The sequence below is a fragment of the Oncorhynchus masou genome, chromosome 13 (assembly GCF_036934945.1).
Source record: "Oncorhynchus masou masou isolate Uvic2021 chromosome 13, UVic_Omas_1.1, whole genome shotgun sequence".
NCBI classification, from domain to species: domain Eukaryota; kingdom Metazoa; phylum Chordata; class Actinopteri; order Salmoniformes; family Salmonidae; genus Oncorhynchus; species Oncorhynchus masou.
The window spans coordinates 30,754,754-30,782,603 of NC_088224.1; the positions used below are offsets into that span (position 1 = coordinate 30,754,754).

The window sequence follows — 27,850 nt, forward strand, 5'->3', positions numbered from 1 at the left end:
TGTTGACACTCCTCAGTAACTAGGCAACGGTGGACTGGAACGTTTGTAACAAAAACTGATCCCCTGGAGGTCTTGGTCCATTCCCTAGAAGTAACAGCTTCAACAGATAGAACTCTCCAATGGTAATCATGATGTCACAAACAGCTCTCAAATGGTAATGCCGAAAGTCACAAAGCTGTCATAGTATTTTGGGCCTCCCAGGTGGCGTTGCGGTCTAAGGCACCACCTTGAGGCGCCACCACAGATCCAGGTTCGATCCCAGGCTGTGTCGCAGCTGGCCGTGACTGGGAGACCCATGAGGTGGCACACAATTGGCCATCTGGCTTAGAGGAGGGTTTGGCCAGCCAGGAAGTTGGAGAGTCCCATCGCGTTCCAGTGACTCCTGTGGTGGGACTGGTGCATGCATACTGACACGGTAGCCAGGTGTACGGTTTTACCTTCTGATACATTAGTGCAGCTGGCTTCCGGGTTCAGTGAGCAGTACGGCTTGGCAGGGTCGTGTTTTAGACGATTCATGGTTCTCAACCTTTGCTTCTCCCGAGTCCATACTGGAGTTGCAGTGATGGGACAAGACTGTAACTATCTATTGGATATCATGAAAAATGCCATGTTATATCTTCCCTGGAGGGCCAATATAAAAGAATATGCTTCCCTAAAGGTAAAGGTAGCTGTTCACAAAAACAACTCAGAGGTCTGATATGCAATATTTCCCAAACAAAACAGTTTATTACATTGTTAGAAAAAACAACAAGGAAAAACATGTGTACTCGTACTGTACAACTTCTGTATAACATAGATTATCCTATGTTCAAGTGACTGAATGAAAACATGAACTACCAATATCTGTCTATGGCTCATCATGGTAGTGGACTTTTGTCATTATTTATTGGTTCATTGATCAATATTGAAAATGAATGATTCCAAAGCGCAGTTTGAGGTTTTGTTATTTGTGAAAAAGGCTGAACTTCGTACTGTACATGGTGCTGGTAAGGAATTTTTTTTACGAATTTATTTAAACAAGGAATTAAACAGTACACGAATAGAAGTAAAATACATACAGTATTTACCTTTGTTTTAGTTGAAAACCAACACATTGCCCTGTCTGTCTACCTGAATCTGTGGGTATGAATGGAACAACATGAATTTAACAAAATGGTCATTTTAGAAGTTTGTGTAATTTGTCTTTGGGACAGCACTTGGGCCATGATGGGCCACTGATCAGTTTAAAGGCTAGCTTAAAATCAATAGCAGCTGTCCTAGAATGCATAACATCAGATAAGCTCTCTCCACAAAAAAACGATGCATCAGTCTAAAAGATGAAAAGCTAGAAAAATATCTATACATTATTCTAAATTACATTTGCCTTGTCTCTGTTTCTCTTTGGCTCTGCGGTGCGATGAGGGAGACATGTGAAGACTCCCATGTATTACCACTCCTGAACTGGGTACGTCACGCCATGTCTTGCTGCTGCTAGAGATGCAATGTGTTCTGAGCTTCTGCTTGTGTTCCTCACGGCCCCTTGCTGTAGCTGAAGGATTTCTTCCCCCCACTCATCATGTAGAGAGGTGGGGGCCTGCCTATACAGTTTGAGGGGTCACAATAGCCTGGGGCTCCTGTAGTTCCCCTGGAACCAGAGGCACCTGGGCTACCATTAACACCGTCTTTACCGGGAGCTCCATCTTTACCGTCCTTCCCGATGCCAGGGACGCCAGCCACACCTGAGAGACAACGGAGGAGGGAGATGATGGCAACGGGTACTGAACAACGCCTCGTCATGTCTATGTGTGACCAACTGGGTTCAAACCCAGGTCTCTTGTGTTACACCAGACTGTGTGAGCCTGCTGAGCTAAAGCATTGGCATGCACTTGAGGAGCTAAAATATTCAGGTGTTAGGCAAGATATGAATGGGGAAGGGGTGATGTTACCTTGTGGGCCTGGCTCGCCTGGACTTCCTGGGATTCCCACTCCGTTTTCTCCCTTATGTCCTGTATCTCCCTTTACACCAGCATCACCTACAGAGAAGAGGAAGGCATTTCCTTTCACATGTTGTACATTGACTGTCTGAAATGGGCTATTATCGCCACAGGAGGTATTTATGTGTGTGTTTTAGTTTGTGTGTAGGTTTGTGTGTGTGCGCGCGAGTACATGCGTGGGTGTCTGTCAACTAAATGGATGCAATTAAAAGGATTTAGCAGAGAGGGATTTGCTGTTTTGTCTGATTTAGCCCTGGATGTGAATGCATGACCCATCTACAAAGAACAAACACACTGGACAAGCTCTTTCAGAGCACTTAGCAGGGTTGGGGAGGTTACTTTCTAAATGTAATATGTTAGTTACTAGTTACCTGTCCAAAATTGTAATCAGTAACTTTTGTATTATGAAAACTCAGTAACGTAATCAGATAACATTCAGTTACTTTTAGATTACTTTCCCCTTAAGAGGCATTATAAGAAGACAAAAGTGTATGTTACAAATTGAACCACGTCTACTGCAGGATAAATATCAATGTTAAAGTTTACATAGCTGGCCATATATGGATGTTGCATATTACTTTATGGGTTGGATATGTAGGCTTCTTCTAACCCATCGCTTTCTACCTCATACAATAATACGATTAAATAATTTCTTTACATTAAAAACCAAAGTCTATCAGAATTCCAGTCATTCTAATAAATGTTATACCCCTTGATCTTCAAGAATAGGACTTGGAAATATGGAAGTATAGATTACCCAAATTGTATTACCTGAGCATAACCCCAAAACTAAGGACTTATTAGCCAGCCCTACTCTGTTGTTTATGATTTTTTTGTCATGGAGGACGGATTTGGCACATTGATTCAAGCTGAAAAATAAATGCTGTGCTCATGGGTTGGCATGCTTTGAGCACTACTGAAAAGTTCTATTTACATGTGAAAAATGAATGCCATATGCTGCATTTGCTATTGGCCTATTTTTTACCTTTTTGTTGGTGACACTTTGATATCTTGATAATATGCAATTGTTTAAATGGCAAACCCACAGATGAAACAATTCCTACTCACAGAACAGAACAGCGCAAACTGGCTCTAACCAGAATAGAAAGAGGAGTGGGAGGCCCCGGTGCACAACTGAGCAAGAGGACAAGTACATTAGAGTGTCTAGTGTCTGACTTTCAGTCAGAGTTGCAAAGAAAAAGCCATATCTCAGACTGGCTAATAAAAATAAAATATTAAGATGGGCAAAATAACACAGAAACTGGACAGAGGAACTCTGCCTAGAAGGCCAGCAACCCGGAGTCACCTCTTCACTGTTGATGTTGAGACTGGTGTTTTGCGGGGTACTATTTAATGAAGCTGCCAGTTAAGGACTTGTGAGGCATCTGTTTCTCAAACAAGACACTCTAATGTACTTGTCCTCTTACTCAGTTGTGCACTAGTGCCTCCCACTCCTCTTTCTATTCTGGTTAGAGCCAGTTTGCACTGTACTGTGAAGGGAATAGTACACAACGCTGTATGGGATCTTCAGTTTCTTGGCAATTTCTCGCATGAAATAGCCTTAATTTCTCAGAACAAGAATAGACTGATGAGTTTCAGTTCCTTGTTTCTGGCCATTTTGAGCCTGTAATCGAACCCACATATGCTGATGCTCCAGATACTCAACTAGTCTAAAGAAGGCCAGTTTTATTGCTTCTTTAATCAGACAACAGTTTTCAGCTGTGCTAACATAATTACAAAAGGGTTTTCTAATGATCAATTAGCCGTTTAAAATTATAAACTTGGATTCGCTAACACAACGTGCCATTGGAACACAGGAGTGATGGTTGCTGATAATGGGCCTCTGTACGCCTATGTAGATATTCCATTAAAAAAATCTGCCGTTTCCAGCTACAACAGTAATTTGCAACATTAACAATGTCTACACTGTATTTCTGATCATTTTGATGTTATTTTAATGGACAAAAACAAGGACATTTCTAAGTGACCACAAACTTTTGAATGGTCGTATATATGTATGTGTGTAATTATCCAACAATGTATGTAGCAACTATATATTGCCCCTTTAATAAGTCTATCAAAAGTGTGAGTTTGAACATGTGTCCATTAGGCCTACAGATGTATTATTTTTATCAGCATGAATTAGAAAGACCTACTTTTATTCCATAGGCTGGGATCCGCACTGTGCAGCTGTTGCAAGAGAGTATTTTTCACTGGCTGTCCACTGGTTTCAAAAGCAATGATTGATAGGCAGCTTAAACTTCTTGAATTCAACCACTATTTGGTTCAAATACAACCATTATTGGGTTCACATACACATTTAGATTTGTGAACAGCCATCCACAACAACCACAATCCATAAAGCTCAAATAGCTAAATGAGAGAGCAGCAGTGTGATTCACATCAATGCTCTATGTAGATATCAATAATAAGTGATATCCGTATCGTCGTAGACTACACCACTGCTCTCATCCTTACCTTCAAGCGTTTATTCAAGTTGGATAATCTTTGGATGCCGACAGCAGTCATACCATTGGAAGACATAGCTTGGACTGTAGCCTACAAAATCCTATTCCTGATCTTTCCTGCGATCCATCAAACCCATTTGGTGTGTCATCGTAGTGGTCTCTAACTTCTGGTCAGACTCGCTCAGGTGGAACAAACTTAAACGTGCGCCTTTTTTCAATCCTGATTTGAATGTCATTGAGAAAACAGAGAAGTGTCCAAATCTCCTTTCTGAATTTAAAAATCATCCTCAAATTAATAATTTAGTTTTTAAACGTATCACTAACATGATTACAATATTTTCGCTGGTAACGTAACATGTCATCCGTTATTCCCCAACCTGGCACTAAGCTGCTGTACTGTGGCGAACCTGTATGCCAGACAATGCAGTATTTCTCAAAAATATTTAAATAGGTTTAATTAGATTGCAGAAATCTAATTTACAGAAATACACTATAATGGACAAATAGAAGGCCTAACTATTTGTACTGTGTCTATACTTTCCTGGTTGTAGTTTCTATATTCTCTACCGTACACAATGAAATGGCCATTTCCAAGATGGCCGAAGTATTCCATTGGAATGATCAGTTCTTTATACATTTCACCTTTATCTAGCAAGTTATTGATACATAATTCCCCCGTTATCTTTGGTCATCTTTGGGTATCCACCTCGTCCTACCTTGTTTTCCAGGTGTGCCTGGTAACCCAAAGTATCCAGGTGGTCCCTTCATTCCCATCAGTCCTCTGGGACCGGCCTCTCCTGCAGTCCCTGCTGGGCCTGGTGGACCTGCGGGGCCCCGCAGTCCTGCCATGCCAGGGGCCCCGATCGCTGCTGGTTTCTTTAGGACCTCTTTCTTAAACTCTGCTAATTGTTCTAGATGGAGAGGATTATTCAAATGTCAGTTGAACAAAGCACCCTACATGTCAGCCTGCCTTAAATGATTGTTACAGTGTGTAGGCTACACAATATTCACGTACCTTCAACAATTGCTGAGCATAGTTCGCGAAGTTTGATATCATTCATTTTAGGACCCTATTGGGTTTGGAAGGGTGAAAGTATATTAATTAACACCCGTGTGTTTTACAGTCATCCTTCATTTGCTTGGAAGAAGGTAATTACATGAAGGCCTCTAGGCCCAGGTTAAAGGTAATTACAGGTAGGCCTCTAGGCCCAGGTTAAAGGTAATTACAGGTAGGCCTCTAGGCCCAGTTTAAAGGTACTTACAGGTAGGCCTCTAGGCCCCGGTGATCCATGTAACCCTCTCTCTCCCTCCAGTCCATTGGCTCCCTGGGGACCGGTCAAACCCTCATGACCCGGCTGCCCTGGTCTACCATTTTCCCCGGTATATCCCCTCATGCCCTTCTCTCCAACCTAGAGGTGAGTGGACAACACAACACAACTTAAATGTTAACTGTATACCATACAGCATTCAATTATTCCACCAACCAACCAACCAACCAACCAATTGATTAACCAACCAATCAACCAATCAATTAAACTGTGACTTTGTTCTGTACCTCTCCTTTGATTCCAGGAACACCAGAAGGACCCTATAAAACAACAATAATCGACTGAATTAGGACCATTGTAGTCACTACAAATACAGGGGAATACAAAAGCTAGATCAAATGTATCTCTCAGTAGAACATATACCTGGTCTCCCTTGACTCCAGATTCGCCTGTAAGACCTGGATCACCCTGAGGACAGAGGTAAGATTGTCAATACAGGTACTGTATCTTACAAAATAATACTGTCTCATTGTTCACATGATATATGGTATTGATGTGAATTCATGGACTTACTTCACTTCCCTTTGGGCCATTGGGACCAATAGGGCCCTAGGAACAAGACACAGGAAATTAGAAGTCATTCAAACCCCGTCCTCTACAAACTGACAACTATTACTAAAACAAGAAACTAATACACATCAGGACTCACTTGGTCTCCCTTGTATCCAGTGTGACCCTTCAGTCCGTTTTCACCAGTGTCACCTTTGTCCCCTTTGTCACCCTGATTGCCTGTATCACCTGTGACCCCCACTGGTCCCTGCTTTCCTGTCTCGCCCTGGGGAGAGTGAAGCAGGATCAATAAGACTCATGGTTATCATTAGAGGTAATCTAATAATTGTGGCTTTAAGGAGTGTAGCTGTCAGCTCATTGTTACCGTCAGACAGGGATTGTTATTGATGAGCAGTATGCATGACAATCATAGTTGAATGTATGAATAAAAAATGACTACTGTCATGTAGATTTAATAACAGACTTTTATAAACTGTTGAAATTGAATAAAATGTGAACAATTGTCAACTTACAGTAGTTCCTTTGTCTCCTGGTTTCCCATCTTCTCCTGCTGGTCCAGTTGCCCCCTAAACAAACAATATAGTCTATTTAAGCATCTTCAGCACCATCAGTAGAATATGGATCCACAATCGTGGCTAGCAGTGTTGAGTGATAGTAAACACTTAAGTGTGAAATGTGATACTTACTGTTTTCCCAGGAACTCCAATTGGTCCTACTGGTCCGTCAGCTCCTGTGTCACCCTGCACAAAAAGCATACTGTTTACAATAGACAAACACAAGGAATGAAACTGTATCCAAGCCACACAAGCACACATTTTTACCTTGGCACCTCCAGCTCCAACCAGCCCCTGCTTTCCTGGGAAGCCCTGCAGAAACAACACACAGGATGTCCTCAGAATACCGTACAGTATGTTGTTATTTTTGAGAGCATTACAACATAATGGATGGACTATATCCTTGTTGTGATGTTTCTGTTGATTCTGTTTCCCCTGCTATGACCTCTGACCTGTATAAACCTACAGGTTTTATTAATCTGGTCTGCAGTGTGGTTTGACTGGAAGGCAACCAACCAATCTATTGATTTTCCTAGCTTTTGCTTTCCTTTTAATACCAACAAAAGTTAATCTAATTTATAATTATATTCTTAGATTAATTATATTTATTTTATACAACCGTCAAAGATGAATATTAGACTCACTGGAATTCCGACGACACCCCTGATTCCTACAGTCCCAGGAACGCCAGCTTCTCCCTGTTGGAAAGACAGGTATGTTCACAGGATAACAGATTGATTTCTTGACAGATCTTGTAAGACTGGATATATTCTCTTTATTTAAACTATACTAACTAACTAAACTGAACTATATATACAGTTGAAGTTGGAAGTTAACATACACTTTGGTTGGAGTCAATAAAACACATTTTTCAACCACTCCAAAAGTTTCTGGTTAACAAACTATAGTTGTGGCAAGTCGGTTAGGACACCTACTTTGTGCATGACACAAGTCATTTTTCCAACAATTGTTTACAGACAGATTATTTCACTTATAATGAATTGTATCCCAATTCCAGTGGGTCAGAAGTTTACATACACTAAGTTGACTGTGCCTTTAAACAGCATGGGAAAATCCAGAAAATTATGTGATGGCGTTAGAAGCTTCTGATAGGCTAATTGACATAATTTAAGTCAATTGGAGGTGTACCTGTGGATGTATTTCAAGGTCTACCTTCAAACTCAGTGCCTCTTTGCTTGATATCATGGGAAAATCAAAAGAAATCAGCCAAAACCTCAGAAAAAAATTGTAGACCTCCACAAGTCTGGTTCATCCTTGGGAGCAATTTCCAAATGCCTGAAGGTACCACGTTCATCTGTACAAACAATAGTATGCAAGTATAAACACCATGGGACCATGCTGCCGTCATAACGCTCAGAACGGAGACACGTTCTGTCTCCTAGAGATGAACGTACTTTGGTAAGAAAAGTGCAAATCAATCCTAGAACAACAGCAAAGGACCTTGTGAAGATGCTGGAGGAAACAGGTTCAAAAGTATCTATATCCACAGTAAAACAAGTCCTATATCGATATAACCTGAAAGGCCGCTCAGCAAGGAAGAGGCCACTGCTCCAAAACCGCCATAAAAAATCCAGACTACGGTTTACAACTGCACATGGGGACAAAGATCGTACTTTTTGTCCTCTGGTCTGATGAAAAAAATAGAACTGTTTGGCCATAATGACCATCGTTATGTTTGGAGGAAAAAGGGGGAGGCTTGCAAGCCGAAGAACACCATCCCAACGGTGAAGCACGAGGGTGGCAGCATCATGTTGTGGGATTACTTTGTTGCAGGAGGGACTGGTGTACTTTACAAAATAGATGGCATCATGAGGAGGCAAATTAGGTGCATATATTGAAGCAACATCTCAAGACATCAGTCAGGAAGTTAAAGCTTGGTCGCAAATGAGTCTTCCAAATGGACAATGTCCCCAAGCATTCTTCCAAAGTTGTGGCAAAATAGCTTAAGGACAAGAAAGTCAAGGTATTGGAGTGGCCATCGCAAAGCCCTGACCTCAATCCTAAAGAAAATGTGTTGGCAGAACTGAAAAAGCATGTGCGAGCAAGGAGGCCTGCAAACCTGACTCAGTTACACCAGCTCTGTCAGGAGGAATAGGCCAAAATTCACCCAACTTATTGTGGGAAGGTTGTGGAACACTACCCGAAACATAAGACCCAAGTTAAACAATTTAAAGGCAATTCTACCAAATACTAAGTGAGTATGTAAACTTCTGACCCACTGGGAATGTGATGAAAGAGACAAAAGCTGAAATAAGTAATTATCTCTCCTATTATTCTGACATTTCACAATCTTAAAATGAAGTGGTTATCCAAACTGACCTAAAACAGCGCATTTTTATTCGGATCAAATGTCAGGAATTGTGAAAAACTGAGTTTAATGTATTTGGCTCAGGTGTTTGTAAACTTCCCACGTCAACTGTATGTACAGTAGCCATAAAACGTAGACTGACCTTAGCTCCATCCACTCCAGGGAGTCCATCCATGCCATCTGCCCCAGAGGTACCCTGTAATCACAGTTCATCATTGACCACAACAACAACAACAACAGCAACAAAATCTCAGCATCATAAATCACACTCATAAAAAATATGGGCGATGTTACAAAATATGAATTGTTCAGGTCAATCTAACTATACAACTAACACTACAAAAGGACCCTGCATCCATCTGATGACTCATTACTAAGGAAATAAGATCAATTTATGTTGTATTGTTTGTTTACTCACAGTGTCTCCCTTTGCACCAACAGGACCCTGATCTCCCTGAGGACCGATGGCTCCCTGAGAAATGCCCACGCAATGAACCATGCAACAATTTAGTTGAACAGAAAGGCTTGGAACCAAACCATATTCAGAAAGCCCAGTAAAAACACTAGAGATACTGTAGAAGAGAGGAGATACTCACATCATCGCCTTTTTCTCCCTCCAGACCCTGACGTCCACGAATGCCCTCCATACCCTAACAGAAAACAAGTAGTCACTGCAGAACATAATGGCAGACATTTTGGAAAACACCATTCAGCCCTAGGAAATGTCAACCACAGTCTGTCCTCCAGTCATTGATTGAAAATGGCAGTTATAATTGATGGAGTTGATTAAATGAGCAGTGCTTACAGGAGAACCCGGAGGTCCGGTGGGACCTGGGATGCCGTTGAAACCAGGGGGACCCTGGGAGGAGGAGAGAACACGCACGGTGAGTTTTAGACCCTAAACACTAAAGTAGAACATTCACAAGACTTGTAGTAAATATTGTTTTAAACCCTTACCCTGTCCCCTTTATCTCCAGGACTACCAGGAAAACCAATAGTACCTCTTTGTCCCTGGAATGCATTACAGATGTGAAAATGTTTTATACTTAGTAGGATTCACAGTGATGCACAGCAAAAACATTAAACAGTTATAAATGGCTGGTTGTATGACCATTTTGACTTGAAGCAGAAAATCTTGTGTATCATCTCTGAATGTGCTTTTTTTGCTTTAGGCGGAAATCTTATGTAACATTATAGTATGCTCCAAATACCAATTTCCGTTAGAGGCAGAAATGTCGACATTCTCACTACCTATGTTCTGCTTGGAACAGGAAAAAATAGGTGTAGAAAATACAAAACAAGTGACTGGGATTTTCGATACCAGACAGTAAAGTAGAATATCTGCCTGTATGTGTTGGTATCTTTCAGAGCAAGGACGGTTCTTACATCATCTCCCATCTTGCCTGTTAGGCCCTGCACCCCAGATGGTCCTGGCTCACCCTGTGGATTAGCAACGCAGGGAAAACACAAATACTCACATCTAGCGATTTGTGTGCTTGAATAATCACCCTAAGCACCCAATGTACTTAAGCACATTGTCAAACATCACACTTTTTTCACTAAACATTAGAATTGATTGCTTGTCATACCTTTTGTCCAGCTTCCCCTGCAGCTCCATTATCACCTGGTAATCCCTTGTGTCCCTGGAGATGCCATTACAATCCAGTTCAGACCGAATATCATCAGAAGCTCACATTGGTGGTTCATACAGTCATTCTACTCCTACAATGTAAAGCGCTTTGAGCGTCTGGATAAGCCGAAAATCAATCCATTCAATTTTCAGATACTGGTATCAGAGACAACTAGTGGCCACAATGGTGTGAGTAATGATAAGGGATCTTTTCCCCAAAGCCAGGTATGGAATTTCATTCAGTGTCTGTCACTAAGTTTCCTCACCTTCATCCCTGACAACCCTGGGTTTCCCTGTGGTCCAGCTGGACAGGCAGCAGGGCACTGCAGACAAACGTAGACAGACACAGATATAACATCGTCACTACAGCTGCAGGGGGCTCACCTCCTCGATAGCCACTGACTGAGGAATACTATAGCTACCAATGTTCCACATGCAGATTTGTCAGAATTAAAGGGCAGCAGCAACAACAGTGTCCAAGGGAAGTGTGAATTAGTCTGAAGTGTAGTTATTGCAACAACATTCGGCTGAACCACCTAGTCCCACCCTCTAGCAGACCCTGTGAAAGTTGGTTTAACCCTGAGAAAGGTGATAAAAAGAGACTCACATCATCCCCACTCCCCTCAGCTTTTCCAGCCCCAGGTGGTCCCTTGAAGACAACAGAGTGAGTGACACAGTACATATCTTTATGGAGTGACATCTAAAGCAGAGTTTAGAAGTCCACAAACACTACAGCAAAGATCTCCCGTGTTTGAGGCTGTGCAATCAATGTCCATTAATGCAGAAGTGATACTGATTATCACTCTGCGTCAGGGTTAGATGCCACCCTAAAAGTCGGAGAGGACTCTTATGACGATATTGATTAAATAAATAGTTAGATTAATTAATGAGAAAGACCAAAGAGACAAAGCCATAACAGAGAGGAATATCGGTCAAGACTCCAAGTCGGAAAAACAGAGGTCAATTCACACAGATAGGATACAGATGTTGAATTCACCAATTTCAGGTTAGATCCAGAGGTCAGAGGTTAGCGTCAATACTTACCACAGGTCCAGGTGGTCCTGGTAGACCAGCGGGACCAGGGAGACCCAGACCCCCTCTAGGCCCAGGGGGACCCTGATAACAATATGGACTGTTACAGTTATACATGAAACACACAGAGAATGTCCTACTAGACACAGAAAAGTCTGACATATCAGTAATGTATGTTACAAAATCGTCCACAGACTATCAAAAGGAGCAATGATAAAGTGCACTATGACTGCTATGTCACGTAGTGTCTATTTATTCAGTCATTACTAAAGTCATTACTATGGGATCCTTATTTGAACACTGACCTCAGGCCCAATGTTGCCCTCGTCTCCTGGAGTTCCTGCTTTCCCAGGTGGGCCCTGTAGGGAGCGACATACACAAGTTATGTGACTATTCTATAGCCCGTTAGTAGGGCTTGATTAAAATACTGTATGCTGTCTTAATGCTGTTTAGAACACGGGGTGAAGACGATGTAAAGATGTTGAAGAGTTCGTAGTACATACGGGAGGTCCAGCTGTCTCAGGGCCCTGGGAAATGGGAGAAAAAGCGATCAGCTACATCCTCTTATTTAGCTATAGAAATGAAGTGGTCTGACATGTTCCATGGCTTGATGGCTATAAATATCAGCAAAATGTTCCCATTAATATATAATGATCTAAAAATAGTGAACACTTACGGGAGAGCCGGCTGGTCCAGGAAAACCTTGAAGTCCCTGTTATTAGACACAGAACAGTACAATATTAGTTAGCACTGTCCCTTCTGTTAAAGTTATTAGCAACATATTGTTTCTTTAGTAGGTTCTGGGAAGAAAAATAACTCACTCTCTCACCCACAGGTCCTCTTGGGCCCATTGAACCAGGAACTCCCTTCATTAAAAATATGAGAAATCATTGATCTACAAACTAAAACATTCTCTCTGCACTAGTTTGAATTCTAATAATATCAGTTGAGGGGTGGAAAGATGCTGTAAACGGTTCAATGGCCAAAGCTAATACATAAGGTGATAGTGAACAACCTTGTCTTGCTCCACAAGGCAAAATAGAGGATTGAGTGTGGTACATGTTGTGTGTGGTAGAAGTTGAGTGTGTGACAGGTAGTGTGCGTGGTACAGGTTGAGTGTGTGACAGGTAGTATGTGTGGTACAGCTTGAGTGTGGTACAGGTTGAGTGTGGTACAGGTGGCATGTGTGGTACAGGTTGAGTGTGTGGTACAAGTTGAGTGTGTGACAGGTAGTGTGTGTGTGGTACAGGTAGTGTGTGGTACAGGTTGAGTGTGTGTGGTACAGCTTGAGTGTGGTACAGGTTGAGTGTGTGGTACAGGTTGTGAGTGGTACAGCTTGTGTGTGGTACAGGTTGAGTGTGTGGTACAGGTTGAGTGTGTGGTACAGGTTGAGTGTGTGACAGGTAGTTTGTGTATGGTACAAGTTGAGTGTGTGACAGGTAGTGTGTGTGGTACAGGTAGTGTGTGTGGTACAGGTTGTGTGTGGTAGAGGTAGTGTGGGTTGTACAGGTTGTGTGTGGTACAGGTTGTGTGTGGTATAGGTAGTGTGTGTGGTACAGGTTGAGTGTGTGGTACAGGTTAAGTGTGTGACAGGTAGTGTGGGTTGTACAAGTTGAGTGTGTGACAGGTAGTGTGTGTGTGGTGCAGGTAGTGTGTGGTACAGGTTGTGTGTGGTACAGGTCGTGTGTGTGTTTCAGGTAGTGTGTGTGGTACAGGTTGAGTATGTGACAGGTAGTCTGTGTGGTACAGGTTGAGTGTGTGACAGGTAGTGTGTGTGGTACAGGTTGAGTGTGTGACAGGTAGTGTGTGTGGTACAGGTTGAGTGTGTGACAGGTAGTGTGTGTGGTACAGGTTGAGTGTGTGGTACAGGTTGAGTATGTGACAGGTAGTCTGTGTGGTACAGGTTGAGTGTGTGACAGGTCGTGTGTGTGGTACAGGTAGTGTGTGTGTTACAGGTTGAGTATGTGACAGGTAGTCTGTGTGGTACAGGTTGAGTGTGTGACAGGTAGTGTGTGTGGTACAGGTTGAGTGTGTGACAGGTAGTGTGTGTGGTACAGGTTGAGTGTGTGACAGGTAGTGTGTGTGGTACAGGTTGAGTGTGTGACAGGTAGTGTGTGTGGTACAGGTTGAGTGTGTGACAGGTAGTGTGTGTGGTACAGGTTGAGTATGTGACAGGTAGTGTGTGGTACAGGTTGAGTGTGTGACAGGTAGCGTGTGTTGTGTTTAGTACAGTAGGAAGTAGTGATACTTACAGAAGCTCCTGGTAAGCCAGGCAGGCCTCTCTGTCCGGGCAAACCGATCTCCCCCTGGTCACCTTTGGCCCCCTGAGTTACAGACACAACCGACAGCTGAGTTACAGACACAACAGACGGCTGAGTTACAGACACAACCAAAGCCACGCGTAGCAGCGACAACAAAAGTTAAGTATTACTCTGTACACAGAGAAATCTGACAAACAGATTTATCATCCATCTGCATTGCTCGTCACCGTTGCTAAGATACACCGTGGCAGTGCCGGTCAGCGTTTAACTTAATCAATGAAAGATGTGCAATTTTCATCAGGACAGACAGAGAGACATGAGGGGAAGGCAGGGTGGAGGAGAGAACACGGATCTATTTTTGCAGCTAAATTGATTGTAAGTAATGACATAGGTTAAGCTGCAGGATGGAAACAAAGAGCTAAATAAATACTAAGATAATGAAACACATTTAATAATATGACATCTCCTACTTACAGTAGTGCCAGCACTGCCAGGTGAACCTGGAAGGCCCTACAAGTAAAAAGAAAGACATTGGTTATCCATTCTAGTCAATGAGAATAGAGAATCAAGAAAAGTGTTTACTGTCTGTCGAATATGCAGTTTGAGGCAATATCCAGCATGGTAAATGACATAATGCGATGGTTAATTTTTCATTCTATATGTAGTTTGGTTGGAGTGGATAGACTTACATCCCTCCCGTCTCTGCCGTCCTCTCCGTGTGGCCCCCGGGGCCCCTCAGGGCCAGTGGAACCGGGAGGGCCAGGGACAGGGACAGGCTTGGGGTCAGGCTGGATGGAGAAGAGACAACACAGTCGATGAGTACATGACAAGGACTGAAGGCCACTCTGAGGGGAGTGAAGAAATGTCTTACTCCAGCCAGAGTTTGATTGTGCTACTAAAATAACAAAGCATTGAGGCAATCAGGCAACAGAGCATTGAAGTAGATTATTTGCCCCAAAAACACCAAGAAAAAATAAGGTAGAAAAGATAAATACCTCAGCATTGGCATACATCTGAAGAAGCAAGAGAAATAAGAAACATGTAGAGTTAGTGAAGTAGTCACACCACCTTCACCCAAAGTGTCGGAAGAAGCTAAAGCACCTGTCCAAAAACAATAGCTGTGAGCAGAATCATATAGGCCCTGTCTATGGCTCTGGCTGTGAGCATTTCATGCTGTCATTGACATCCAGAACCACATAGAAAACCTATAGTCCCCTGTAGTATACAGACCCCCTGTACCATTTTAGTGTTGGCGTACTGAAAAGACACTGCTGTACGCAGAAAAGCTAACCTCGAAGCTAGAGGGAATAGACCATTGTCAAATTGATAGACACATTTGCATCATAAAGACAGACGGGAGCTTTTCAGTCTATGTGACAATAGGACTCTGCCCACACATAACAGCATGTACTCTGATTTATAGTTCTGACCAGAAAAGTCAGACTTTAATGTGCTGCCAAAATGGAACCCCTTTATGAAATGTGTCTAGTCCAAATTGAGAGTGAGAGCTGCCAGTATTCCCTCTGCATGAACAGAAGTGGTTATTTGACATAGTGATTGTGATCACGGCACTCCTACAACGGTTTAACCATCCTATCTCTTCACCATTTTGCAGGTGCAGATTCACAGAAGCCAGTTAGTGAAAGTTATGTTGCTGGTCAATATGAACCTAAAACCAAAGCAAGTAAAGCCCAGGTGGAGCCTGGGTTGTTGTTGTTACCTCTATGGCAGGCAGCTCCTGGCAGTTCTCTCTATTGGCTCTCTTTGGGTCGCAATGGATCAGCATCCACTGGAGTTCAAACTAGGACGAGACAATGGCCTGATATGGATCATTTAACATAGCATAGCATAGAATAGCATAGAATAGCATGGCATGGTTAAACATGACGTGACCTAACATTTTTCAACTTCAATCAAATATTTTTGGGATAGAATCATATGACACTGAAACTATACCTGTGCTTGCCTATGGTACAGTTCCTATAGCTCTCTCTACGAGCTGAATGTGTTTAGAGCTGGCATTTTCCTCTAGGGAGATTTTTGAATAGCGGAACATGATTTTGCGGCAGTGGAACCCCACTGAGCTGCAGTTCTGCTATTGTGGCAGCACTTTAGAATTACAGCCATGCTCAGCACACATATAAACCCGTATCCTGCATGGTAGAAGAGCTTCACAGACTCATATTATAACGCTTACTGTATAACATAGCACCGCTGGGGAACCAATACCTCCTCAGCCTTAGCCTGGTCCCAGATCGGTTTGTTCGGTCTTGCCAACTCATATGGTTATTGTCAAACAACGACCACAAGAGTTGGCAATACAGCACAAACCAATCTGGGACCAGGCTATCCCTGCCCCACTCACCACAACAGAAGCATCAGCATCCGAGTCCAGCCTCCCAATAAGTGTATCTCCCTCGGTGTTGACGGGGCCTTTGCCCTTGATAGGCTTCTTGTCCACAGGCTGACAGTCCACATACAGGGTGACCTGGTCTCTCTCCACTCCAATCATCATCTGTAAGGATATGCTATAGGGTTACTGTTGTTGATCCTCAGGGGCCACCGTAATTCATGCCATTAGGAGACTGATAGCTAAATAAACAATTTTTAATGATAATTTGATATTTTGGTAATCAGTCACTAATATATTGTACCAGATGTAGGGTTGCACATTTCCAGTAACGTTCTCAAAATTCCCAGTCTTTCCAAGGTTTCCTGCTAAATCATTCCTGATTCTGGGAATCTTCCATCCGGGATTTCTGGAAAAACTGGGAATTTTGGGATAGTTACTAGATTTTGTAATGTGAACTAGGAATACCATCAGTAATTCCATCACCTTGTGCCACTTGGTGTTGAACAACACAGAGAGCCCTGGGAAGGTGACGGTCTGCAGGTTGCCATCCTGGCCCATCAGGAAGTACTCCAAGGCCTGCTGGTCTCCATTCAGCCTGAGCCCCGCCTGCTTCCGGCCGTCCTCGTCCACTACCTGCCACACGTTCCACACCTTGTTCACCGTGTTCTTGATCATACGGAACGTGACCATGACGGAGTACTCGTCAGGGAAACCCCGGGGGAAGTTGAGCCTGGGTGGAGAAGAACAGAAGATGAAGATGAAGATGGGTGAGAGAGGGAGGGAGGAGGAGAGGAAAGGGTTGACACATGAAGGAGACCTCAACAGGGAAGCCCCTAGGGAAGTTCGTCCTCAGTGGGAGAAGGATGGATGGACAGAGGAAAGGGTTCAAACTTATCTTTATAAAATCGTCATTTGAATCATTCTCATAAAGAATGCATTTTAGTTAGAGTCATAGAGAAGAGGTCACCGAGGGCGACGTTTCGCAGTGAGTAAAAAAAAAAAGCAGCTTTCCATCCATGGTTCTAGGATTTCAGATCTCTGACATTGGCTGTTGTCAAAGACACTCATCATCACAAAGCAGAGGTAAAACTGCTGCAGGCCACGATCACAAAGCATCACACACAGCGCTTCAGTTGGCTTCCAGCTCCTCACGCCCACCATAACATTATGAATGGAGACATCAATCAAACCCTAACACTTTTATGTTAAAGCTCTCCATCCCTCACTCTTTCTCTCTCTCTATCCTCCATCTCTCCCGGTTGCTAATGCATGATGCATTCATAACGCAACAGTTCCAATTACTCCAAAGGAACATTGAGGCCCTTTATTTTCCAAATCAAACCCTTCTGTTTTAAACAGAAGCAGAACCCCAGTGGCTCTGATCAACAGATCAACCAATCAGTCGACCCGTCTCAGTTTCTAACATGTAGACTGCTCTCCAGTCTCTCCAGTCTCTCCAGTCTCTCCAGTCCGAAACCTCTAGGCTGGTATTTATTAAGTGTCTCAGATGCTGATCTCAGATCAGGGCCCCCCGGTCAAATCATTAATACCTCAAAGGGAAAACTGATCCTAGAGCAGAACTCCTACGTAAAGATTTAGGAATACGAACCCTGGGGTTTTAACTAGCCAGGCCAAGGGCTCCATAGGTGGTGCCTTTATGGACGGTAGCTGCAGAGCTGCAGTCGGCTTGTAAATAGATCAAGACAAGGCAATAAAGAAGGAGTTTCCTGTAACCCAATAAAACAAATGAAGACCACTCTCTCTAACGTTCCTGCTGTGTGTGTGTGTGTGTGTGTGTGTGTGTGTGTGTGTGTGTGTGTGTGTGTGTGTGTGTGTGTGTGTGTGTGTGTGTGTGTGTGTGTGTGTGTGTGTGTGTGTGTGTGTGTGTGTGTGTGTGTGTGTGTGTGTGTGTGTGTGTGTGTGTGCGTGTGTGTGTGTGTGTGTGTGTTAAGTGCACCTTGGGAGAAAGTCTCTCACAGCCTAGGCCAGAGTTTGAAGTGTGTTGTGTTGTAGGCCTCTATCCCCTGCAGTGGTAAGGGAACGAGTATCGGAAAGGAACCCCTCTGACAACAGACTTCAAAGCCCAGACAGACTGGACTCAGAGGGATACATGTTTTTGGGATTAGCGTCACGTTGTCCTGAGTGGCATGAGGCAGACTGCGAGGTGTCAGTATGTTACACAACAGCATGTGTAAACAGGCCCGCTACAGGTCATTAGCCAGACCAGTCCAGACCAGACCAGACCAGACCAGACCACCAGTGAAACACTGGAGGATAGCTGTAGTTATGCTAGAAAGTCAGGTTACCACCTGACAACAACTTCTGGCCTACTGAGCAATGTGCAAACGGTCTAAGCTGAAAATGGCAGATTGTGTAGTGGTTTGTGTAGATTGTGATTGTGTAGTGGTTTTAGATCAAACAAATGACAGGGTACAGTAGCAGGCTAGAGGATCCCCACACATTCACTGCTTGATCTAGGCAAGACACACACCCAAACACAAACACACAGACACACACAGTCTCTCTTCACACAGGAAGCTGCTCAGGCTGTCACCACCTGTCTCTTTTGATTCCCAGAATCCTTTATGAGCACAGACAGGAACAAGAGAATAAAACTACAACTAAGAATGCAGCATAATGAAATATGTCTCTCTGTGTTTCCGGGAGGAGATATTTCATGGTTACAGTGGGGTCTGGGGGTGGGGGTTCCCCCCTCGTCGCCAAGAGATGCCAAATAGGTTCAGACATGTTGTTCTCAGCCAATTATAAGCTGTTTCCCAGTGTGATAACACCTGTCAAGAACCTATAATAATACCACACCTGCATCGACCCAGGGGAAAGCATTTATTTGTGTTTGTGTGCATGTGTGCATGTGTGCATGTGTGCGTGTGTGCATGTGTGTGTGTGTGTGTTTAGCGATTACATGTTTGTTGCTCGTTCTGATTTCTTCATTCTTTCTTTACCTGATAGGTATTGAAAGCTGGCCTCCCTTATCAAGCCATAATAATATGACACCTGCATCGACAAGCTCCGGCATTTTGTTTTTCTGTTTTTCCTTACCTGGTAGGAATCTGGAAGTTGGCCTCTTTATCGAGGCGGTACGCCACCTGGAGAGGAGTGGAGCCCTCCACCTTCCTCACCCCCTTCAGAGGAATAACGTCCAACTGGAACTGGGTGATCAGATCAAACCCTAAAAGAGAGGTAAACTGATGTTCAGACATGTCCTGTACCGTTCTGAATAAACAACATGTTAAATTACTGTACATATATAGTCATTCTGGTGAAGTATATGTTATATACTGTGTTCCAGGAGTAGATTGATTGACAGGTACTGGACTTTTTTGTATCCTACACATGGTATATTTCTGGTTCCCATTCGAGTTTGCAACAAGTCATGTGAAGTGGACATTTTGGAATTTCGGTGATGTCGCACTTTACTATGTTCAACGGTTTATTCTTATATCATGCTCTGTATAAAACACTGGGTGCAGTGATAAAACTAGCATATTATTATAATTAGTTGTTCCCTTGCCTGGGCTGCCAACACGTAGTACAACATGGTCTTTGAAGGCAGCTAGTACATCTGTTCCTACCAGATCGCTGGTACACAATTAACATCTTGCTGAGTTAGAATTGTTCCTACTAAAAATCTTCCAGGCTCCAGTGGAATATTTGATGTGGCTCATTTGAAACCTAAAGGTGTATCAAGTCATTACCCATTTACACAGCCCAGCCTAGCTCACTAAGCAATCACAGCAGCTAACTTAATTGTGACATTCTGCTATTTTGATTCCTTAGGGATTTCTGTAAACCGAGGCTGGATGTTTTCTGGTCATTTAAAATATAAGTCTTTGCTGTCTGGCGATGAGAAAAACCACAGGGACCATAGTGTTGAACTACTGCTCCCTTCTCACCTGGTGTCTTGAAGGGAGGTGAGACTTGGCTACAGAAAGACATCTCATTGCTTACTGGCTCAGTGCTCCTGAGATGTATTGTAGTGTTTGATACAACGTTGAGACACGTCATATGTCGTCCCATGCAGGTCTCCTTTGATTACATCATGAACTATATCCACATCTCATGGTGTAGGTCAAGCAAGCTGTGGCCAAAGTCAGACCGCAGTGGAAGCAAATAGTTGCTGCCTTACGTCCAACCAGGGATGAAGACGCCTGAGTTACTACGCATATTCACAAAGTCAATATTTCTAAAAGACAACATACAATGGTTAGTTTCTACCGTGTACTTTACCTGGAAGGTCATCCTGTCCATTTCTCATGGGAGGGCAGACGGCTGTGTCCCCATCTAACCTGTTGAGATCTAACTCTGAAGGAAAACACACAGGGGAATCAGCTTGGTTATGATGTTTCTGTTCACAGCATCAGCCAGACACCAAATCACAATTCACAGTGCCACCTTCAAGGGGAGAGCACCGGGAGACCGTTCACAGGTGATAAAACAAGGTAAGAATGCCAATTCACATTACGCTCATGATCCACACCGGATGCATTTTTAATGTTGGTTATTCTTAAAGCTGCAGCGTCTGTATTTCTCAGGTTAATTACACAAGCATAAACCCAACAGCGTGTGTATTGTACTGGAAATAATGGACGCATACTTCGATGTGCTTTAAATATGTCAGTATGGGATGACAGAGGTAATGTTGATGAATGTTGTAGTGTGACTGTGCCATATTGCCATACATACACTGCAACGTCTGTAAAGTGACCAAAGAAGGTCAGACCGGCGGTTAATGGCTCTTCTTTGTTCATTTATTCATCTTCCTGTCAGTTATTGAGATGCATGTCCCCCCGGGGGCTAATGTAAGAAGCCAAGAGTCATCAATCACACTATTGTGCTATTGTGTTTTTCTTGTGTGATTGAGTGACCTATAATATTAGTCTTGTGTCTTTAGTCTTTGTTAATTTAATATAGCCTACGTATCTGTCTGGGATTCTAAATTGTTAACTGTTATTGGATGTGATTCATTGAAAAAAAGAGCTGGTAATGTTTCATTGAAGAGCCTTGCTCTACTGTAGCAGTGACATCTCAATGTGAAGCTTCTAAAGTACTCAAGAATCAGAAAACAAATCTCCTAGCCTCCTCCTCCTGTTCGATATGAGGATGAAAATGCATTGCATGGGGAAACTAGGAAACAAAGATCTGGAAGAAATGAAACAGCACTGGGTGCCGGAGTACCTCTCGCCTCTACTCCCAAGTCAATAACCTGAGTCAGCGCATTTGAATGTGCAGACTGTGCAGGCAACACATCTGGAAGCCCCTATCAACTCCACCGTAACTGCTGAGTAGAGGGGATACTTTGGGGAGATGGTATTTATCCTGTGTGTTTAGTGGCCATAAACACTTCTCTAACTGTGCAGTGTGGGATGTGTCCCAAATGGCACCCTATTCCATATATAGTGCACTACATTTGACCAGCTCTCTATAGGCTCTGGTCAAAAGTAGTGCACTATAATGGGAATAGGATGTCATTTTGGATACAGCCCAAGTGTTGTAGCCGCCTAGTCATTGCACTAAATGAGCAGGAGATTGAGATGGACTTCAGCTCAGCTCTTACAGTACAACACCGCCGTTACGTGTGACTGAGAGCTATGAGGATGACTAGTGGATGTCAGCAGACCATTTCCAAAAGGAAAGTCATCTAGCTACCTATTAGACCACACATAATGTGCTTGTACTGCGAAAGCAAACCGTGCTACAAGATGGCATTCACTTTACACGTAATAAGAATAACCATTAGGTTTGTTTTCTGCATTAGATATTCCCCCAAGTCTGTAATGTACTTGTTTTGATGTTGAAAAACACCCATAATGTGTGCTATTATATCTCTCTGACAGCTTGGAAGAGAGGCTTATACAGATGTAGAATCTTAATTTGAGCCAGTTTGCTACAGAAGGAAAATCATGTGAATTATTATGTGGATTATGATTAATATATTTATTTTTGTAGGGCTTGAGACATTTTTCAGGGCTAACCAAGTCATTTTTAAATGGAAACTACAAACTTTAGAAGCCTTTGCAAAAAATTAATGCAACAACAGCATGATCAAATTAAGATACGGCATCTGTAACAATTAAGAAACAAGAGATTATCTGAATTAATCTACAGACTAGTACAGTAGTCTACACTATGTCTGGTATTTCTGTCTCAATAATATATTTGCCATTGTAATAAATGGAATGACCTGTGATAGTATTCTGAAACAATTTGTGTGTTTTGATACCAAAAAGAAAGTTAATTATCCATATCAAAAGTAGCTGTGCAAGCAAACACCCCATCCCAGTAGTACACCGTTATGAGGAAGTGATGTTCCCATCATGACCCTGAAGTCTTCTGAGTAACTTACGGCTGAGGGCAGGAGAGAGGAGCAGAGAGAGGAGGGCCATGCAGGTAGAGGAGTACAGCAACATTACTGGGTGCCGTGGTCGCTTCCTGAGGGAAGAGACAAAGAAACAAAGAGAAAGGGAGAGAGAGAGATGGCGAAAGAGAGAGAGAGAGAGAGAGAGAGAGAGAGAGAGAGAGAGAGAGAGGACAGCTGGGTCAGTGATCTGATGTCTTCAGACATGTCTTTGGCCTAAATTGATAAAGCTTTAGAGTACCGACACATTTAAAGAGGTTAAAACTCATGTAGACACATCAATATTATCTGACAGAAGTAACATACAGTTTGTGACGTACTGATCATTACTGTATATCAATGACTATAGATCAAGATAGATAGATGAAGATTTGATAGATGAAGATCTTATGATAACACAAACACAGACACCCACACATTTCTCCTTTGATAGGTAATGGGGGAAACTGTGTCATGAGGATGTTCATAAGCAAAGTCATACGCGAGTGTACATCTATGTCAGACACGAGTGTACATCTACATCAGACACGAGTGTACATCTATGTCAGACACGAGTGTACATCTATGTCAGACACGAGTGTACATCTACGTCATACACGAGTGTACATCTATGTCAGACACGAGTGTACATCTACATCAGACACGAGTGTACATCTATGTCAGACACGAGTGTACATCTACGTCAGACACGAGTGTACATCTATGTCAGACACGAGTGTACATCTACGTCAGACACGAGTGTACATCTATGTCAGACACGAGTGTACATCTACGTCAGACACGAGTGTACATCTACGTCAGACACGAGTGTACATCTATGTCAGACACGAGTGTACATCTACGTCAGACACGAGTGTACATCTATGTCAGACACGAGTGTACATCTATGTCAGACACGAGTGTACATCTACGTCAGACAAGAGTGTACATCTATGTCAGACACGAGTGTACATCTACGCCAGACACGAGTGTACATCTACGTCAGACACGAGTGTACATATATGTCAGACACGAGTGGAGTTCAATGTCAGACACGAGAGTACATCTATTCCAGACACGAGTGTACATCTATGTCAGACATGAGTGTAGATCTACGCCAGATAAGAGTGTACATCTATGTCAGACATGAGTGTAGATCTACGTCAGATAAGAGTGTACATCTATGTCAGACATGAGTGTAGCTCTACGCCAGATAAGAGTGTACATCTATGTCAGACATGAGTGTAGATCTACGTCAGATAAGAGTGTACATCTATGTCAGACATGAGTGTAGATCTACGCCAGATAAGAGTGTACATCCATGTCAGACATGAGTGTAGATCTACGCCAGATAAGAGTGTACATCCATGTCAGACATGAGCGTAGATCCACGCCAGATAAGAGTGTACATCTATGTCAGCCATGAGTGTAGATCTACGCCAGATAAGAGATACACCTATGTCAGACATGAGTGTAGATCTACGTCAGACAAAAGAGTACATCTATGTCAGACACGAGTGTACATTGTCTAATACACTAGCTCAACTCCAGAGTAAGAATACATGTCATTGCTAAGTCGGCTTGCAGAAATAGGGAAGTAATAACTACACACAGTAAAGACAGACATTGTGTTGTAGAACGCAGAAACAGTGAAAATGACTGTGGAGGGCCGGCCACTGACCAGTGTTGTCATACACAGGCCGACACCATAGGAGGCTGCTAAAGCGAGGATGGCTCATAATAATGGCCCGAACAGAGCGAACGTAATGGCAATCTAAACACATGGAAACCATGTGTTTCGTGTGTTTTATACCCATTCCAGCCATTACCACGACCCTGTCCTCCGCAATTAAGGTGCCACCAACCTCCTGTGGCTTACATATGAATGTACTACATAAAGCAACAACATTGTGCAGTGTGTCCTCAGACCGATCCACAGGCAATTCTCTCTTTCTCCCTCCCCTGGCCTTGTTTTCCTCAACCCTTCCACAGCCTCTTCTTCTATCAGAAGGCTGACAGGCAGGGTGATATGGAGTGACGGCAAAGTCACCAAGGCTGTGTGTGACGGCAGAGACAGTATGCACAGAGGTGTTTTTTAGAAAGAGATAGGATTGGTGCCGTGTTCAAGCTGAGATCTGCATTTGGGAAAAACAGCGCCACTGGCTGCCCCCAGGCGCATTTGTTATTGTTTTGGTTTTGTATATTAAACGGTAGCTGGGTGCTCCAGCATGAAGGAGAAAACAATCACGGTCAAATACTCTGCTGTTCTATCGTGGGCGCAATGACGTTTGTTGTTTGAAGTAACAGCTTTGTTGTTGTAAAACGGACTTGCCCTGCATCTCCGTATGTGGCCACTAGTTGTGCAGAGCAGTTTTAGTGTGAGACATGAGAGTGAGGGGAAGGAGAGAGAGAGAGAGAGAGAGAGAGAGAGAGAGAATGCAACATAGAGAGAGAGAATCCAATGCAGCACTAACTGGGGTTAATTCACAACAGAGATGTACATTCCTTCTGTGCTGTGACATACAGGAAGGGAAGCTTAGTGTTCCTTGATGCCTAGTGCACCATAGACTCCCAAGCCTTGGGGATGAACTGTCACAGCAAACAATAGTTTTGACAATGGTGGTCTGGGAAAGCTTGACTGCAGTCTTAACATCAGCTCTTGAGCTGCAGAAAATATCTTTGGACAAAGCAATTGTGTTTTGACTTTTCCCCCATACGATGTTGTCAGACCACTGATAAAACTATAAAGCAAGCCAACAGGGCAACAAACTCAACAACTCTATTCTGAGGGGGGAAATTCTAAATCAATATCCTACAACTGCCAGATGTTCTCGTCTGTGCTACTGTGCTGTGAAAGATAGGTCGACGGCATTACCGATAAGAACAGCAACATATTAAAGATTGCGCCTCTTTTGTCTTCCACAGAGAGCAATCACAACTCGGTGATCAGTCACCACTCTCTCTGAGTGAAAAGCACAGTGTGTCATCGCCAGCATCCAGAGATTGCTTGAACGTTTTCTGGCCTCCTCCTCCTCTGTGCCTCTGGCGTCACACATATGGCCTTGTCCCCCGGCGTCACAGAGCCTGCACCGTGTAGCATGCCAGCTCTGCAGCTCTCCTGGCGTGGCTCATCTGTCTTAATTACACCAACTGGACCCTCATTCCAGTCTCTGCTGCTCAGCTTACAAATTAAACCCTGCGGTATCAATCACTTTAATTACTATGTTAATAATTTGGTAGCATTCCTCAGACAAATCTTTATGGCTATAAAAGTAAAAAGTGTGTGTGTGTGTGTCACTTTCATTGCCACAGTGGGTCAAACGGTGACAGGCCAGCATGCACGCACTGACACACACACAGGCAAGCAGGCACACACACACCACATGACACTGTCCATGTGACAGGGGCTATTCGAGAGGCCAGATGGATTTTTGACAGAGCTTTAAATCATTAAAAAGACACAGTTAACCAGCCCACAGGAGAGCTAAGGAGGAGAGGAAGCCTTCTTAAGGCTTAACAGCTTTATTTTATCTATGTTCGAATGCCCACAAAAAAAGGTTTACAGTCTGCGCATGCGTGTGTGTGTGCGTGAGTGTGGGCCAGATTATAAAGCTGTGCTATCTCAATCTTGGCCTCTGGCCACTGAGCTTCTATAATCCATGCAGAGCTAAATATTATAATGGTACCAGCCCACAACATCACTGGCTAATTTCAAGGCTGTATAAATTCAAGCGTGAGTATTTTCAGTTCGTAATAAAAAAGTACTGTATGCGTAAGGTTTTTTTCTTATATAATGTTATTTCGTCATTATTCTATCTATTCTACTTTATCTATCCGTAATGAAAAGAGTGGATTCCTAACGAGCAATGTTTCCCAAATCTCTCCTCTAGTACCCCAAGCCATACCATTTATTTGAGTTGTAGCACACCTGATTAAACTGGTCAACTAATCACCAAGCCTTTATTGACAGTATTTGAATCACATCGTCTGGCTCTGGAATGGATCACATAAGTAGAATGGCTGAGGATTCTAGGGGAAATGTTTGGGAAACAGTGCTACAGAGAGAATGTCATACTGTTTCATCATTTCTTGACTAGCAAGTCCTCAGACTGAAAATATATTACGTCAAGACAACAGTAAGCCTGACTGAACTCTGACCTCGTGATTTTCCCACAGTAAGGTCACACTCAAGTGGATCCCTATAATGTGCCAATCCACCCAGATATTACTACTTCAACATGTAAATAACTGCACAATGCATGTATCATTCAAAAAGCTCTTACCTTGTCAAGACAGCACAGTGGTGCTCCATGTTTAGCTCCCGTCTAGGTGTGATGGGCGACGCAGGGCTTTAAGAGCAGACAGACAGACAGACAGACAGACAGACAGACAGACAGACAGACAGGCAGACAGACAGACAGGCAGACAGACAGGCAGACAGACAGGCAGACAGACAGGCAGACAGAGGCAGTGAGTGAGGTAAAGGAGCCACAGACATGAATCTTAGGTTAGTTCCCTCTAAAGTTCAGTCCTGGTGCTGGGAGAGCATGGTGAGGACTGACTGGTGGGACCAGGGCTGGGGATGCTCAAACTGGGGCCTGAAGACACATAAAACCTGCTTCAATGGGTTCCCATTGGACAGGAGCTGTTGAGGAGGTGGTGACTAGATTTTATTACCAACACTTTAAAGACATGTTGGAGGCCTCTAGGCCTTTCCTCCCTCCTGTTACACCTTATCTTCTTCTCTCTCTCTCTCTCTCTCTCTCTCTCTCTCTCTCTCTCCTTCACTGTGCCCCATAATGATATGTGCTGGCTGTGTGTAATTCTGTTAATAATTATGTTGCAGGTTAGGAATAGGGATGCCGTAGGAGAGTGTAGAGTGATGGAGGAACAAGGATATCCTAACCGTGCAGGTCCTTTACTGTACCCGGAGAATACCTCGGAAGTGTCGAGGTGAAGAAATATCAATTTTTTTATTAAAAGGTCCTGGTCAACACAGACAGGGTTGTTTGCTTGTACATGTCTTATGTGACGGAGTGTGTGATAGGCTTTTTAGA

General features: G+C 43.2%; 1 protein-coding gene across 2 annotated transcripts; it reads right to left on the reverse strand.

The window, feature by feature from the left end:
• Positions 1-709: 709 nt before the first annotated feature.
• On the reverse strand, positions 710-27,387 carry LOC135552075 (collagen alpha-1(IX) chain-like). Of its 2 annotated transcripts, XM_064983458.1 has the most exons (38): positions 27,077-27,387; positions 22,803-22,888; positions 20,687-20,761; positions 19,499-19,628; positions 16,922-17,168; positions 16,451-16,600; positions 15,806-15,886; positions 15,081-15,098; positions 14,775-14,873; positions 14,560-14,595; positions 14,077-14,148; positions 12,646-12,690; positions 12,501-12,536; positions 12,328-12,351; positions 12,130-12,183; positions 11,837-11,908; positions 11,400-11,441; positions 11,059-11,115; positions 10,752-10,805; positions 10,549-10,602; positions 10,120-10,173; positions 9,968-10,021; positions 9,759-9,812; positions 9,581-9,634; positions 9,305-9,358; positions 7,478-7,531; positions 7,101-7,145; positions 6,966-7,019; positions 6,792-6,845; positions 6,419-6,544; positions 6,283-6,318; positions 6,133-6,177; positions 5,997-6,029; positions 5,704-5,850; positions 5,457-5,511; positions 5,158-5,352; positions 1,926-2,012; positions 710-1,718 (listed from the first exon to the last, which is right to left on the reverse strand). In XM_064983458.1, exons 1-38 carry the CDS (start codon positions 27,103-27,105, stop codon positions 1,510-1,512), a joined length of 2,871 nt encoding a protein of 956 aa, XP_064839530.1. In that variant the 5' UTR covers positions 27,106-27,387; the 3' UTR covers positions 710-1,509. The 2 variants fall into 2 exon arrangements, with proteins under 2 accessions (XP_064839530.1, XP_064839531.1); XM_064983459.1 differs by lacking the exon at positions 15,081-15,098.
• Positions 27,388-27,850: the final 463 nt, after the last annotated feature.